Source organism: Carassius auratus, chromosome 16 (assembly GCF_003368295.1).
Source record: "Carassius auratus strain Wakin chromosome 16, ASM336829v1, whole genome shotgun sequence".
NCBI classification, from domain to species: domain Eukaryota; kingdom Metazoa; phylum Chordata; class Actinopteri; order Cypriniformes; family Cyprinidae; genus Carassius; species Carassius auratus.
Window position 1 is genome coordinate 8,186,274 of NC_039258.1, and position 14,613 is coordinate 8,200,886.

At 33.8% G+C, this 14,613-nt stretch overlaps 1 protein-coding gene across 2 annotated transcripts; it reads right to left on the reverse strand.

Moving 5' to 3' along the window:
- Positions 1 to 375: 375 nt before the first annotated feature.
- On the reverse strand, positions 376 to 14,064 carry LOC113115997 (SH3 domain-containing kinase-binding protein 1-like). Of its 2 annotated transcripts, XM_026283789.1 has the most exons (17): positions 13,726 to 14,064; positions 12,054 to 12,211; positions 11,912 to 11,969; positions 10,591 to 10,703; positions 10,235 to 10,325; positions 9,511 to 9,572; positions 9,328 to 9,373; positions 8,214 to 8,308; positions 7,410 to 7,508; positions 6,946 to 6,997; positions 4,740 to 4,802; positions 4,407 to 4,530; positions 3,549 to 3,741; positions 2,806 to 2,874; positions 1,802 to 1,983; positions 1,657 to 1,720; positions 376 to 1,006 (listed from the first exon to the last, which is right to left on the reverse strand). In XM_026283789.1, the coding sequence occupies exons 1-17, from the start codon at positions 13,727 to 13,729 to the stop codon at positions 974 to 976; spliced, it is 1,506 nt and encodes a 501-aa protein (XP_026139574.1). In that variant the 5' UTR covers positions 13,730 to 14,064; the 3' UTR covers positions 376 to 973. The 2 variants fall into 2 exon arrangements, with proteins under 2 accessions (XP_026139574.1, XP_026139575.1); XM_026283790.1 differs by lacking the exon at positions 2,806 to 2,874 and having other exon boundaries at positions 13,726 to 14,015.
- Between the last annotated feature and the right edge of the window lie 549 nt (positions 14,065 to 14,613).

The following is a 14,613-nucleotide window of genomic DNA, read 5'->3' on the forward strand; positions in this document are numbered from 1 at the left end:
GAGCCCAAAAAAGTCAACCTACAAACCTTACAAACATATTTCTATTATTTGGAATTAGTCTGTATGTCATTAAATACTGTCCATTCCCAATGATTAGTCAGACTATGAGGAACAAATGTGTTCCACATGCTTTCCAGATGTTGTTTTCAGTCTAAAGGGAAACTAAACCCACACCGGTATCACATCACATCTTCACAAAGGGAAATGGTTTTTCAGATTCAGTTTTTTTTGACAATCAAAGAGCTTTTAAATCATTTGCTGTGTTATAATTCATCACAAATTATCTGGAATCAATCAAATTGTGTTTTGTGTCATTTCATAAGATTTTTTCAATCAGGTTATAGGGGTTATGAAAATAAATACGCTAGGTTCATATAGGTGAGACCACTTCTGTATTTGTACGTCTTTGATATATTTCACTCACAAAAATAAAGCTATCTTGTTTCATTATCTTAATACAGATGAAACATTTATGCTTTAAAACAGATGCCAGCACGTGTTTATCAGAACATCTCTGGGTAAATCAGGCTTGGAGCAAAAACAAGTGGAACTATTTATTGATTTATTTGTTACAGAATATATTACAGGACCACAAAACAGAAATATATTAATAAAAGAAAGTGTGTTAATACCAAAATATGACCTTACATTATCCCTGAATATCCATGAAAATATAAGATACTGGATATCTGCTATTTGCACATTTCCAAATTCCACATATGTCTTAAGAAATGAATGCTGGGGACTCCCACAACCAAATGAGCTGATAAGCAGTATATGAGAAAACCAGTGTTTTGTAGTTCTGCTCTCTGATTAAAGCTCTGGCTTCTGGTCAAATCAACCAGGAATTCATCAGTCGATCAGTCACATGTGCAGGATTTCCATTCCCCCAACATCGTTGTTCTGTGGCCTTTATGTCCATGTCCCAGAGACGGATCACGGGGGGTAGTGACATACTCCTGGTGTTCAATATTCACTGTTTTTTCCTCAGAGTCTCCACCTCATCCTATAAATGTTAATATATTATTTAATAAGTTGTAATTAGCATATAGGTAAGACTAGCATTAAAGTGAGACTATATTTAAATTGCCATTATTCTTAGGTAAATAAATAAATAGCTCCATCAGAAATTATATTGTTACACACACACACACACACACAAATAAGTTTAACACTGCCAGATATTTGGCTATTTTTAACTTTTGTGACAACTGTTATGCGATTCAGATGCTTGGAGTTCAAACCCGTTGTATTTCTAACTCATTGCTGCCCTCTTGAGGATGAAGACCGTAATTTATCACGTTTTTGTTTTGCATGTGCCATTGGCAACTAGATTTAATTTGGAATACATGATTTAACTGTATTAACCGAATGAGAAACAGTGGTGCCAAAAAAAAAAAAAAAAAAAAAAAAAAAATCATTGCAATCTTTCTTTGTCGCTCAAGCAATTGAAATAAAGTTTCCCCTAATTCTGTTACACAACCTCAAGTCTTTTGAGTAAAGCCATAAATATGTGATTTTAGTATTCATTTTTTAATATAGTATTTCTGTGAACTCTACAAGTTGTTTAAGATGCATATCATCGCACATATAATAAACTGAGACTTTATTATCTGCACGTAATAATCACCACAGAACTCGAATCTCACCACTTACCTGTAACCTCATTCGTTTTTCTGTTTCATCCTTCAGCTCATCTTTAAGCTCCTTTATGTCTCTCCTGGTAATTAAAAATGGATATTGCAATAGGATAAATGCGTGATATGATCATTCAGGTGTGGTAGTTAGGGATCAGACTTACTCGTGCTGTGCTTTGAGGAGATCCAGTGACATGCGGAGATCTTTGAGCTCTGTCAGCACAGAGGCCATTGAAGTGCTCTCCTCCAGAGCCACAGCTTTGCTTTCAGTCGGTGTCTTGGGTGGTGACGTGGTTTTCGCTGCCTGGTCTGTCTTGGTGGAAGGTGATGACTGAGGTTCTGTACCCTGTGAGAAAAATACCAGCAGCTGAACAACTGAGGGGTGAGGAGAGATGGAACTCCCGGGACAAGATACCAAAATGTTAACAAATGCTTTACATGTACAATACTGTTCAAAAGAGTGCATTAAAATGTTAAATAATTGTCAATTAATACTTCTACATTGTAACAAAAAATTTAAAAGAAAATGCTGTTAATTTGAACTTTCTATTCATTGAATCCTGAAATAAATGTATTATGGATTCACTAGTGATTTCAACATTGATAATAAGATAAAAATAAAAAAAAAACTTTGGTAAAACTGCAATTTTTACCTGTGTATTTTCTGTGTATTTACTGTATTTTTATCAATTAAATGTAGCTTTGGTGAGCATAGGAGACTTCTTTTAAAAACATACAAAATCTTACCGACTTCAAACTTTTGAGGGTATATACCAGACATGCAAGGAGATATTTTATAGACAAATATAGTTCCATAATGTAATATCAATGTTTCCAACTTTGGTAACACTTTAAAACAACTTTCATCAACAGGTCCTTAATACATGATATAATGCTTAACAGATCAATAGTCCATGTACTTTCAAACATCAATATATAGCTATATATATATATATATATATATATATATATATATATATATATATATATATATATATATATATATATATATATATATATATATATATATATATATATATATATATGATAATATTGTGTATGAATCATGTTTTTTATATTTGAAGGCACATGAGCTGATCTGATCTGTGAAGCATTATATAATGTAATAATATTGTAAGTGAAAGTTATTATAAAGAGTTATCCAAACCTCTGGAATATTTTGTGGTAATCCATCTTTCTCTTCTGAAGTTTCATTGTGGTCAATTTCAGCTGGAACCTTTATGAAAAACAGATGTCAATTGCATTATTTGTCAAGACATAAGAATGTATTATCTGTTACTAAATCCATTTAAATAAAATAATGTCTTGTCATATATATATATATATATATATATATATATATATATATATATATATATATATATATATATATATATATATATATATATATACATATATATACATATATATATATATATACATATATATATATATATATATATATATATATATATATATATATATATATACATACATATATATATATATATATATATATATATATATATATATACATATATATATATATATATATATATATATATATATATATATATATATATATATATATATACATATATATATATATATATATATATATATATATATATATATATATATATATATATATATATATATATATATAAAATCATGGTTCATGATTTTAATTGATTGACATCCCTAAATTCCCTTAATCATTCCCTAAATCATTCTTCATGCACCACCCTTGACATGATTTGGCTTGAGTGGCACACCTCAAGTGTGATTACTTATTAATACTTGACTCATTTTGTTGCAATTCATCTTGGAAATCAACGGAAATCAACTTCAAATCAACCAATCCTCCAAACAACTCAACTCCTGAGGTGTGTATGAGTGTGTTAGGCTCACTTGTGCGGCCGAGGTGAGGGCTGTTGGTGGTCTTCTCTGTGGAGGTTTGGCTCTGTTGGCTGTGGGATGGCTCAGTTTCTCTGAGGAAACATCTACACCGTCAAATTGGTCAGGGCTCTTCTCTTTAACCTCTTTTTTTACTGGTGAAGCAGGGGGCTGCTGTTTAGATGAGACAGGGTGTGGCTCTTCATTTCTAAGAGGGAGAAATAAGCATTATGCACATGCATACATTTCATAAACTTCTGAGTACTTAAAACACACAAATACAAAGCAAGCAAGAGCCAGAGATTTTCGACGTTTTTTCAATTGAATAGCATCCTTCTCTGCATTGAAATCAAAATAAACATAATCAACTGTAATGTGGTGTCTAATGTGCACCGTGAGCATTTTTCAAGCAATGCACCACTTTGTTGTGGAAAATGTAAGATTAACTGTTAATTGACTGTAATGTCTTAGTTTGTGCATGCACTTCAGTCAGAATGACAGTACTTTCTGTACACTGTACGTTCTTTCTGTACTGCCTGAAGACACAGTCTCACTCAGAAAAACAGGAAACAGGCAGTTTGGTTTGTTTAGTCCCTCAGCAGCTCATAAAATTTCCATTGCTCTCTACAAGACTGAGCATTCACAGGCCCTTTAGAATAACACACAATGCTAAATGATCATCTAATGAGGGGGAATTCAGTGCCTTTAGCATAATAAATCTAACCGATGAAAGGAAATTCATGATTTCATTTATCTGGTGAAATAGTGAAAAACTCCTGTGTTTCAGATTCCTTCTATTTTTGGCATTGCTTGTGATGAAAAGCATCACAGAAGATTGTATGCTCAAAGATGATTTGATGAGCCATTATTTACTTTGGTACTAGTTTTGTGGGCTTCTCTTTTACTGGTGGTGGTGGAACGGGTGGTTTGTGCAGACCGGGCAACTTAATTTTACCAGGTGGGTCACTTCGAAAGTCTTTAGTGTCCGGTTTGTCACCTGAGCAAAGACAAGAGATAAATATTATCATAATAGGTAAATTCCTCAGACAGCAGTGCTTTTAAATGAGCTCAAATATTTACTGAAGTAATACATTTTGTACATGTGTACTTTAAACATTTAATAAAAAAATGTAGATATGATTCAGTTATCAAGATAAGATGTTACACTTAAGCAAGGATGTTGAAAAGTGTGTTCAGAATTATTACTTTTAGTCTCCGTCTTTGTGTTCGTGTCAGAGTTGTTCTGGTCCATCACTGGCATCTGGTTCACTGAGATATAAGAAGATACAAAGTTTAGCAGTCAGTATTATGATGTTTGATCTGACAGTGGTGGCTCCATCCATTTTTTTCCTCCATATCTTGCAAAAAAAATCTTCACCCTTATCAATTTAGCTTCTTTTTGGACTGTTATCGCTTGTCCAAACAACACTAGAGAAGGCTAGCCTGCACCATTGAAGTAATTTTTTGCTGCCATTCTTTTTCATAATTTGTCCTTTATACACTTTTAGAACAACAGCACAAAATAAACAAGACTTTGAAGCATTCTCACAACTACACGGGTTACATGCTGGAGGTCTCAGTGGCATGGGAACAGGCAACTTTCCCCTGACAAATGAGCAAAAGAGCTGCTGTTTCCTGTGGTTACAAAAAAAAAAAAAAAATTCTCATGGGTTCCCTTAATAAATCCAAATGGGTTCAAGTATTAACAGCCATTAAACTGTTTTGTAAAACAAAAAAAGGCCAGATCTCTGCTCTGTGCTAATTCAGAATCAAACAAGACATTAAAGTCACAGTCTAAGATAAAAATCAAATATCTTAGCAAAGCCATAAATATCACATGTAATTATTTTGAGTAAACATCCTCTCTTCATACAGAACATTGTTTCATCTAGTTTCTAGTTTCATCTGTTTCATCAGGTCTATGACAAGATCTTTCTTTTAAAAGCAAATCTCCAAAAATAAAAAAATAAAAACTATAAGAAACCACATTCTGAGACTTGTCTAACTGCATGCAGTCAAGCAACATCAACTGCAAACACATCTAGCATGTAGAGAACGTGAAAATCCAAGAACTGAAAATACTGAAGAATAAAGAGTCTATACATACCCTGCGAGTTTTTCAGTATTCCAAAAATGCAACCCTATATTCATATGAAGGCGTTTATATAGAGAGAGCACAGGAGTGCTTCACTTAGCCCTTGCCTTTCTCTAGAGTCCGCTCACATGACATCTCTTCATGGCCTACGACTTCCTGTCACAACCCCACAAGCTGCATCAGTGTTTCTAAGAGCGTTTTGTGGTAATGAGTTTGATGTGTGTGAAGTCAGATTTAAAACTTAAGTAATAAACAGAGATTCTTGCACCACATTTCCAGGCTTTTAACACAACTTTAGTACTGTTACAGATTACATTCTGCAGCAAACCAAATATGTTCAGCCTCAGGGGATATAGAGTCTCATGCTCGAGTGCAAAACAAAACATTATATGAGCCAAACGCCTACTTCCTGTCCTAGAAATGACAGTTGTCAATAACAGGTGCAGAAACTGTGTTTTACAGCTTGTAGTTTTCATTAGAGAATTTTTGTGAACTACCAAACATAGGCAAATATTAAGCGAACATGCTGCAAAGTTGTTAAATCCTCAGAAAAAAGATCATATAGTTTAATAATAAGGGCGGTTGAGCACTGTATAAAGTTAATAGAATGTTCATAAAATGTTTATATTCTTTGTAAAAGAAAAAAAAATAATATATAATATATATATATATATATATATATATATATATATATATATATATATATATAAGTATTAGTAAAAAAAATGGCACAAACTTCCTCTAAGTTAAAAAAATAATAATAATTCTTAGCAGTGTCAAATGTCTAATAAAGGTTGTGTCTGATTTCAAGAGCTCAAGAGTCCTTGTTTTATATGATGAATTGCAGCTTAACTTATTTATTGTTCATGTGGTATTTATTCATGTCTTTTTATGAACTATATACTTATTTGAAGAGGACATCTGGGTTCCTATAAAGACACAAAGCAGTGCACATAACTTCAAATTTTATTTCACAAAATCCAGTTTTTCAAGGTTAGCATAATTGTGTTAGTGTATAACTTGCTAAAAATGGAATGATAAAATAAAGATGGATAAATATACTACTTTCACTGAACAGAAAGTAGTAATTTAGCACAAAAGCAGTTTTTTTTAAGTAATGGCTACAGGTCACACCATGCAAGAATTAAACCTACTTTAACAAGTACTTTAAAGACGCCCTTACATGTGCAACTTCAGCTCACACACCTTAAAAATCTTTTAATGCTTTTTCTATCAACATATGTTTGGTATAATCTGAGGAAACAGACTTGTTAAACCAGCTCTGCCACTATGAAAGCTGCTGATGTCTTACATTACCTGTGTTTTTCTGAGAACCACGTCTCACCGGTGGCTGGCCTGCATTTCCAGTCTGCGTCAGAAACGAGAAATTGTCAACAAAATTTAGATGAGTCCATCTGAGCAAGATAAAGCTCATACTCTTTTCATGCAGCAGGAATCCATTCAACGTTTTTAGTGTTCCTGTCTTCTAATAGAAACCTCTGAGTAAATCGCTTTCAATAATCCAAAGTAACAGAAAGAAAATAGTCATGTATAGACCACAGTTCACAGTCAGGGTCAAGTTATTAAAAACAGATTTATAACCTCCAGTCTGTTCCATCTTAAAACAAATTAAACTGTTTGTAAACTAAAATCCTTTTTTTTTTTGAGCCAGCGCATAACTAACAGCCCAGAGCAGTGTTAACAAACGGGAGACTTGCATTCTCTAACAGTGAAATGCACAAATGGCCAATCATGAGAACATTTCTCTGTCCCACACTCACATGAAGAGCATCCGCTGGGATCACCATGACGAAGTTGTCAGGAAAAAAGCCCCTACGTCCGTTCAGTTCCCCCTCCCACCAGCCCTCGTCCTCAGTGGACTTTAGGGAAAAGAAAAAGAAAAGAAAAACAAATCTGAATCATTGCCCAGGAAAAGACACAAACTTGTATATGGGGTATAAACAACCAAATGAAGAGGTAATCAGTTATGAATACACATATGAGATCACTCTATGCCCTTTTCGTTTCATATCAATTACCATTCTAAAAAATCTGAGATCAATTAGTTTTGCTTAAAAAAAAACCTTTCAGTAAGGATGCATTAAATTGACAGTAAATATTTTCATAATGTTACAAACATTTGGTTTTCAAGTAAATGCTGTTCTTTAGAACTTTCTAATCATCAAAGATTTATCACAGTTTCTACAAAAATAATAAGCAGAACAGCTGTTTTCAACATTAATTATATTAAGAAAATAGTCAATGGGGACTGTTTGGTTCTTCAAATATCTTCTTTTGTGTTGTTCAACATAATAAAAAAAAAACAGGTTTGAAAGTAAATGTCAAGCATGATAATGTAAAGCCATGCTGTCATTTTCACAAAACACACCTCTTTAGAATGATTCAAGATTGTTCTGTGTTGGCATTGTGTTCACCCGATCATCATTTATTATTTTGCTGCAATGACCAGCTGACTGTACATTATCCTTTACATACAAATCTGTTGAGGTAACTTTGTTTTTCATTAGAAAATGTGCTGTATGCTGTATGAATAGAAAGCAGTCAGTTAATCACAAATGACACACCTTGTTGATGACTGCTATGACGTCTCCCTTCTTAAGATTTAACTCGTCTTCGGCAACAGCTGTATAGTTGAACATGACCTGACAACATTCCTTCACTGTTGAGAAGTTCAATATGTAGTTAGTGACTTCAAATGTACTGACGTTGTAATTAACTTATTAGAAACTTGGGCTTTTCCTCAACAGATTTGCCCGGTAGGTTTGCTGGGTAAATCTGAAAGCACATGTTGCTGCTCTTCTGGTATGAAGGCCTAAGGGAATAGATTTTCATTCACTGATAACTGCATACACATTGTCTTAATGGATCACTTCACTATTTTTGAAAATAGGCTCATTTTCCAACTCCCCTAGAGTTAAACAGTTGACTTTTACCATTTTCAAATCCATTCAGCTGATCTCTGGGTCTATAGGTAGTATACTTTTAGCTCAGCTTAGCATAGATCATTGAATCTGATTAGACCGTAAGCATTTTAATCAAAAATTACCTAATAGTTTAGATGTTTTTCTTATTTAAAACTTAACTGTTCTTTAGTTAAATAATGTACTAAGACTGATTTAAAATGAAAAGTTGCAATCTTCTAGGCCAATACGTCTAGGAACTATACTCTCATTCTGGCGTAATAATCAAGGAACTTTGCAGCTGTTTCACCAGCCGGTGCAGTGATATTACGCAGCGCCTGAAAATAAATAGAAAATAGTCAACATTTCATTTTCCATCGGCCTTAGTACACAATGTAACTACAGAAGAGTCAAGTTTATATAAGAAAAATATTCAAACCCTTTGGTCATTTTTGAAAGAGATGCTAACGGTCTAATCAGATTCAATAATCTATGCTAAGCTAAAAAAAAAGTGGCACCTCCAGACCCAGAGATCGACTGAATGGACTCGAAAATGGTAAACAACTGTTTAACTCTAGGGGAGTTGGAAAATGAGCCACTTTTTCAGAAATAGTCGAGTATTCCTTTAAGTCTCTGTGTGTTCTCTGTCACTGTGTAACTTGGGAATAGTGTACAGTCTTCTTCAAGTTCAAGTGTACAACCTCAAGAACCAGCTTAACAGCATTTAATTACTTAACCAACGTCATCTGTACAGTATAGCATGTTGTAGACTTCTCACCACTTGATGTTTTGCTCCTTAAACTTGGTCTCTGTTGTGCTTTTCCCTGTATGAAATGTTTTTAACGTATATAAATTATAATATAATATAATATAATATAATATAATATAATATAATATAATATAATATAATATAATATAATATAATATAATATAATATAATATAATATAATATCATTTTCACCTCTTTGTTGAAGGCAGCTTCAGAGAGTTTAGGTCTGGATTTGACTTCAGTTGTCTTGCCATCTGCAGAACATTAAGAGGGCTCAGTAAGACAGTAACAAAAATACAGTACCCTTCATAATGTTTGGAACAAAAACACATTCTTATTATTATGTTTTATTTAATTTACTTTATTTTTCATATATTTACTTTATTTATTAAATATTGTTTTACTACAGTTTGGTTTCACTGGGGAAAATACAGCACTTTTTATACATAGTCCAGGCATTTCATGACGTTTAGAACCAATGGCTTCACAGATGTCTGTGATTACTCAACCGTTTAAACTTACAGCATTTAGTCATTGTTCTAGGCTACTGATAAAATTGGACTCTGTTATTTGCATTTGTTAAGGGCCATAGTTTTGCTAGTAAAAGTGGAGAAACGATTGCGAAGCTGAGAAACAAGAAAAGAACAATAAGCAACTTCGGACAACTAACCAAAATTCAATCACAACTGTCAGACATGTCAGACAGAAACACTTCTAAGGAAGCATGTGTGGATTTGTCCACAAAAGACTTCATGAGACTTAAAAAATACCACAAAGGTTCACCACAAACATAGAATACCCAAGTTACAACATCTTTGTCACAACATTTATGGAGGAACCTCTATCCATTGTGAAGAAAATCCAATAAGATCATTCATGTGATGCAAAAGAAATGCAAGTTTCAGGTTTAGTGTACCTTTTGATGGGACAAATATTTCCTTGACAAAATTTGATGGAAAGGCTCCTATTTGGTTATTTTTCTTTCCCATCCACCACCCATCTTCAATCTGCCAGATAAAACAGAAATGATAGCAGAATATTTATAAATATAGCATTTCATTCGTACACATAAACATTTCCCAGATACATTTACTCATTTGTGTTTTTATCCAATATACTGTGTATAACGGGCTTGGGATGAACTATTCTTTAACATTAACAAGGATTATGAAAGAGTGCCAGTTCTGCTCACAGAAAGCCCAAGTAACTGCAATATGCAACCACATAAGACTCTTATCAATGAAGTTTCTAGAAATGTATAGAACTTCTCACCTCTCTGAGAATCTCAATGGTCTCCCCAACAACCAGCTCCATCTCGTCCTCGTGCGTGGGGGTGTAGGGAAAAGCCACCTCACATTTCCTCGTCTGTACCTTTGGTTTCTTCGCTGGAGCGATGAAGTAAGTGGAAAACATATGTAACATGTCAACACGTTAACGTGTGAGAACAAACTGAACTGAACTAGACTGCGAAAGCACTTCCAGCTTGCACTTTTACAAGTAGGCTACTTCACTTTTATGACAAGTTCTATTTTACGGCAGATATAGCCTATGGATTTTGGTGGGTATAATTTGAGACCGGATGTGGAGGCACAAACCTTTCATTAGCCTACTTATTTTAGTCTACCAAGTCCGGATGCTTTGGACAGCTTCAGACGCTTACGTCTGTGGTTTTGGATGTAAAAGTTTTAAAGGGGTCATATGATGCGATTTAAATTTTCCTTTCTCTTTGGAGTGTTACAAGCTTTTGGTGTATAAAGAAGTTCTGTAAAGTTGCAGAGACTAAAGTCTCAAATCCAAAGAGATATTCTTTATCAAAGTTAAGACTTGTTCAAGGCCTCCTAAAATGGCTTGTTTAAACATGCCCCCACTTCTCTACATCACTATGTGGGAAGATTTGCATAACTGCCACCCAGATGTTCACAGAAAAAAAGATGGAGTAACTTTTATTCTCGCTGTAGTACTGTTGCTGCGTCATGTTGTGGAGATGCTGTGTGTTTCACTGTGAAACCTTCCAAATACATCAACTTTGTGTGGAGTGACGATGAATGAATCATTGGCTTAACCAATTAATTTGACTCTCAAAAAATAGGAGTGTCAATATTTGCACAACTTTTTTCAAACTATGTCATTTTAATTAGGCTACGTATTTTAATTATGGCTAATTAGGCTATGTATTATAATTATAATTATGGTTACTGGCTATTTTTAAATCTTCTACCCAAATGCTATGTCTACTATGCCAGAGCACGTACATGCGGCACACGCCGGATGTTGGATATTGAGGTGTACAAGAGATAAAAAATTATAAAAATAGTGTTCAGTTTCTTGCACAGACCGATCGTTTCATGTCTTTACACATTAAGCCGCAGGGTTTCATTTGGTTTTGTTTGTGTATGTTTTTTTGACTCTCAAACTGTGATTCCCAATATCTTCCATTATATGACTGATAGACTGCAATGGTTTGAGTTAAAGATCTTTATTTGTGTTCAATTGAAGAAACAAAGTCACCTTTATCGTAGATGCCCTGGGGTTAAGCAGATAAACATTTTCATTTTTGGGTGAACTATCTCTTTAACTTATAATGTAAACTTACATTTCCTCATGCTTCTTGGCTCTCTGTTGCTGTCCCCCATTAAATAAACTGGCACTTCCTGTGAGGAGAGAATAGCCATTTTGAAAATGACCATTATGGCTACTAGGAAAGCAATGCAAAGAGTGCTCTAACAGGTGCAGACCTTGACAAAGTTGCTAGGAAACATGCCTCTCTTTCCTCTCAGCTCTCCTTCCAGCCATCCTTCCTCTTTACCCTGTGAGACGTTCTTCACCACATCTCCCACATGCACCGTCAGCTCATCTGACATCGTCGCCTCGAAGTCCATGAGCACAAGCACCTCTGAAACGGACAGAAGAGAGGTGAAGCCATTGGTGATTAGTAAACTGGAGTGTTTTATGAAATATGTAATATTTTGTTTTGTAAATTATGTTTTCAGCTACTTAAGTATCATTCTACACATTTTTCACTGAAATAAATGCAGATTTAATTTGGGCCAGCTATGATGTTAGTCTGATGTACTTTCTCAATCAGCCTTATCTTTTATGAAATACTTACCCTACAGACAAATGCATTTAATTATGTGAAAGACATGAAAAAACATGAAGTGGTAGGATTTATGAGACTGTCAAGTGCAATACTAGAGCTGGACAGCCATGAGCAATGTGCTTCAACAGGCCAGGTATGTGAGTTGAACCTGAGTGATTTGAACTCAAGAATGCACATAAAGTACAAAGAGCACTTTGCATGATTCACAATAGCATTTTATCTGATTTCCTGTTGGAAACTCTTGTGTGTTTTATCAGTCTATAAATATAAATTATGCTGCTCTAAATAACTTTGCTTAAACTCCATAATATGTTTTTTTCTTTGGACTATGAGAGTTTGCATGTAAATAAAAAAATATATATACACAGAAAGCACAAAACAAGACCAAGCTGACAAAAAGTATTCTCATGAAAATAGGAAATCAAAGCAATACAATAAAAAAGCCTCTTTCCTATGCTTAGCATCAATTGCAGGTAGTTTATGATCAGGTAATCTAAAAAAATATGTTGGTGTTATAAACAGTCAGCTCGAGTTTCTTTACCAAATACATTACACTGAGTAAATCAGTAAATAAATGTGACCCTGGAACATTTAATTTGAGATTAAACATCATCAAGCTGAATAAATAAGCTTTCTATTGATGTATGGTTTGTTAGGATCAGACAATATTTGGCTGAGACACAACTATTTGAAAATCTGGAATCTGATGGTGCAAAAATATCAAAATACTGAGAAAATCACCTTTAAATTTGTCCAAATGAAGTTCTTAGCAATGTATATTACTAATCAAAAATTAAGTCTTGATATATTTACGGTAGGAAATTTACAAAATATCTTCATGGAACATGATCTTTAATATCCTAATGATTCCTGGCATTAAAGAAAAATTTATAATTTTGACCCATACAGTGTTTTTTTGTTGGCTATTGTTAAAAGTATACACCAGCAACTTAAGACTGGTTTTGTGGTCCAGGGTCACAAATAAATACATTCAGTGATGGATAACTGTTAAGAAATATGATACAAAAGCATCTCAGTGTAACCTATCACTTGTCGTTTATTGCTTATTTATCAAAATTATGTTACACTCATTATACTACAATTCACATGAGCAATGGCTACCATATAGATACATAATCACTATATATGCTTCTTCAAAAATACATTGATATTTCCATTAAAAAGCCACAGATGTTGGCAATAGATGAATGGCAATACAAATAAATATATCTGTGCATATCCCAAGTACAACAAATGTCACAGCTTGCTAAATCATAACCCTTCTGAAACAAAGTTCAAAAACTCACCCATGGCCCCTTGAAAGCTGTGTTAAGAGCACCAAGTCTGACAATGAAGATTCTGTTCAGTTCTCAAAGTGTCATGGAATCCCTGCTCGATGAAGTGGTATTACACAATGCTTTGTTGGACCTCCTTCTTTCTAGTCAAACATTAGCATTGTTAAAAGGAAGAAAAAAAAATTCTCAACTAGTCAAGACACGTTATACCCTGAGAAGGAGAGATAGAGAGTGTGTAACAGGTGAGACAGGTTTGTGTTTATATGAGTCTTCTGGTGTCACGTGTCACAGCAAAAATGACTGACAATACTGTATCTTTCCTCACTTGAAAGGAATTCAAGAAAAACACCTGATGTTTAAATAACCTTGATTAGATTAGTTAAATAGTTAAATATGAGTGTGTTGATATTAGTTCTCCCAGTCTATGCAAAGCTTAACTTTTAGTCAACAGATAGCAGAGATATGATTGTACTGAGTCTGTAATGCTTTTATTTAGTGCATGTCAGGTACACAGTACACAGAAATAATAAAGCTTTTTTAAGAGACCATTAAAATAGGCTTAATTCACAATATGATAATTTACCAATAAATATTGTCATTGATGTTAAAAAAACCTACTTCCTGTTTCTACTTGACACAAAAATCAGTCAGTCAAATGTAAAATTACTGCATTTTTATTTCTTTCTGATTGTGAGTATATAAATGCAAGTCAAAATGCATGTCAGACAGTGCAAATCAGAACCCAGACAGCTAAATCTAATTTTGAGTTTGAATGAAAATTTTCACTTTCCCCCCACAGCATATTCTTTTTACTCCAACTCTTCAAAAACAAAAATAAAGGTGCTTAGCCAACAGAAAAAGGCATACAATTTGAAGACAGGACACACATTAGAAAACCCA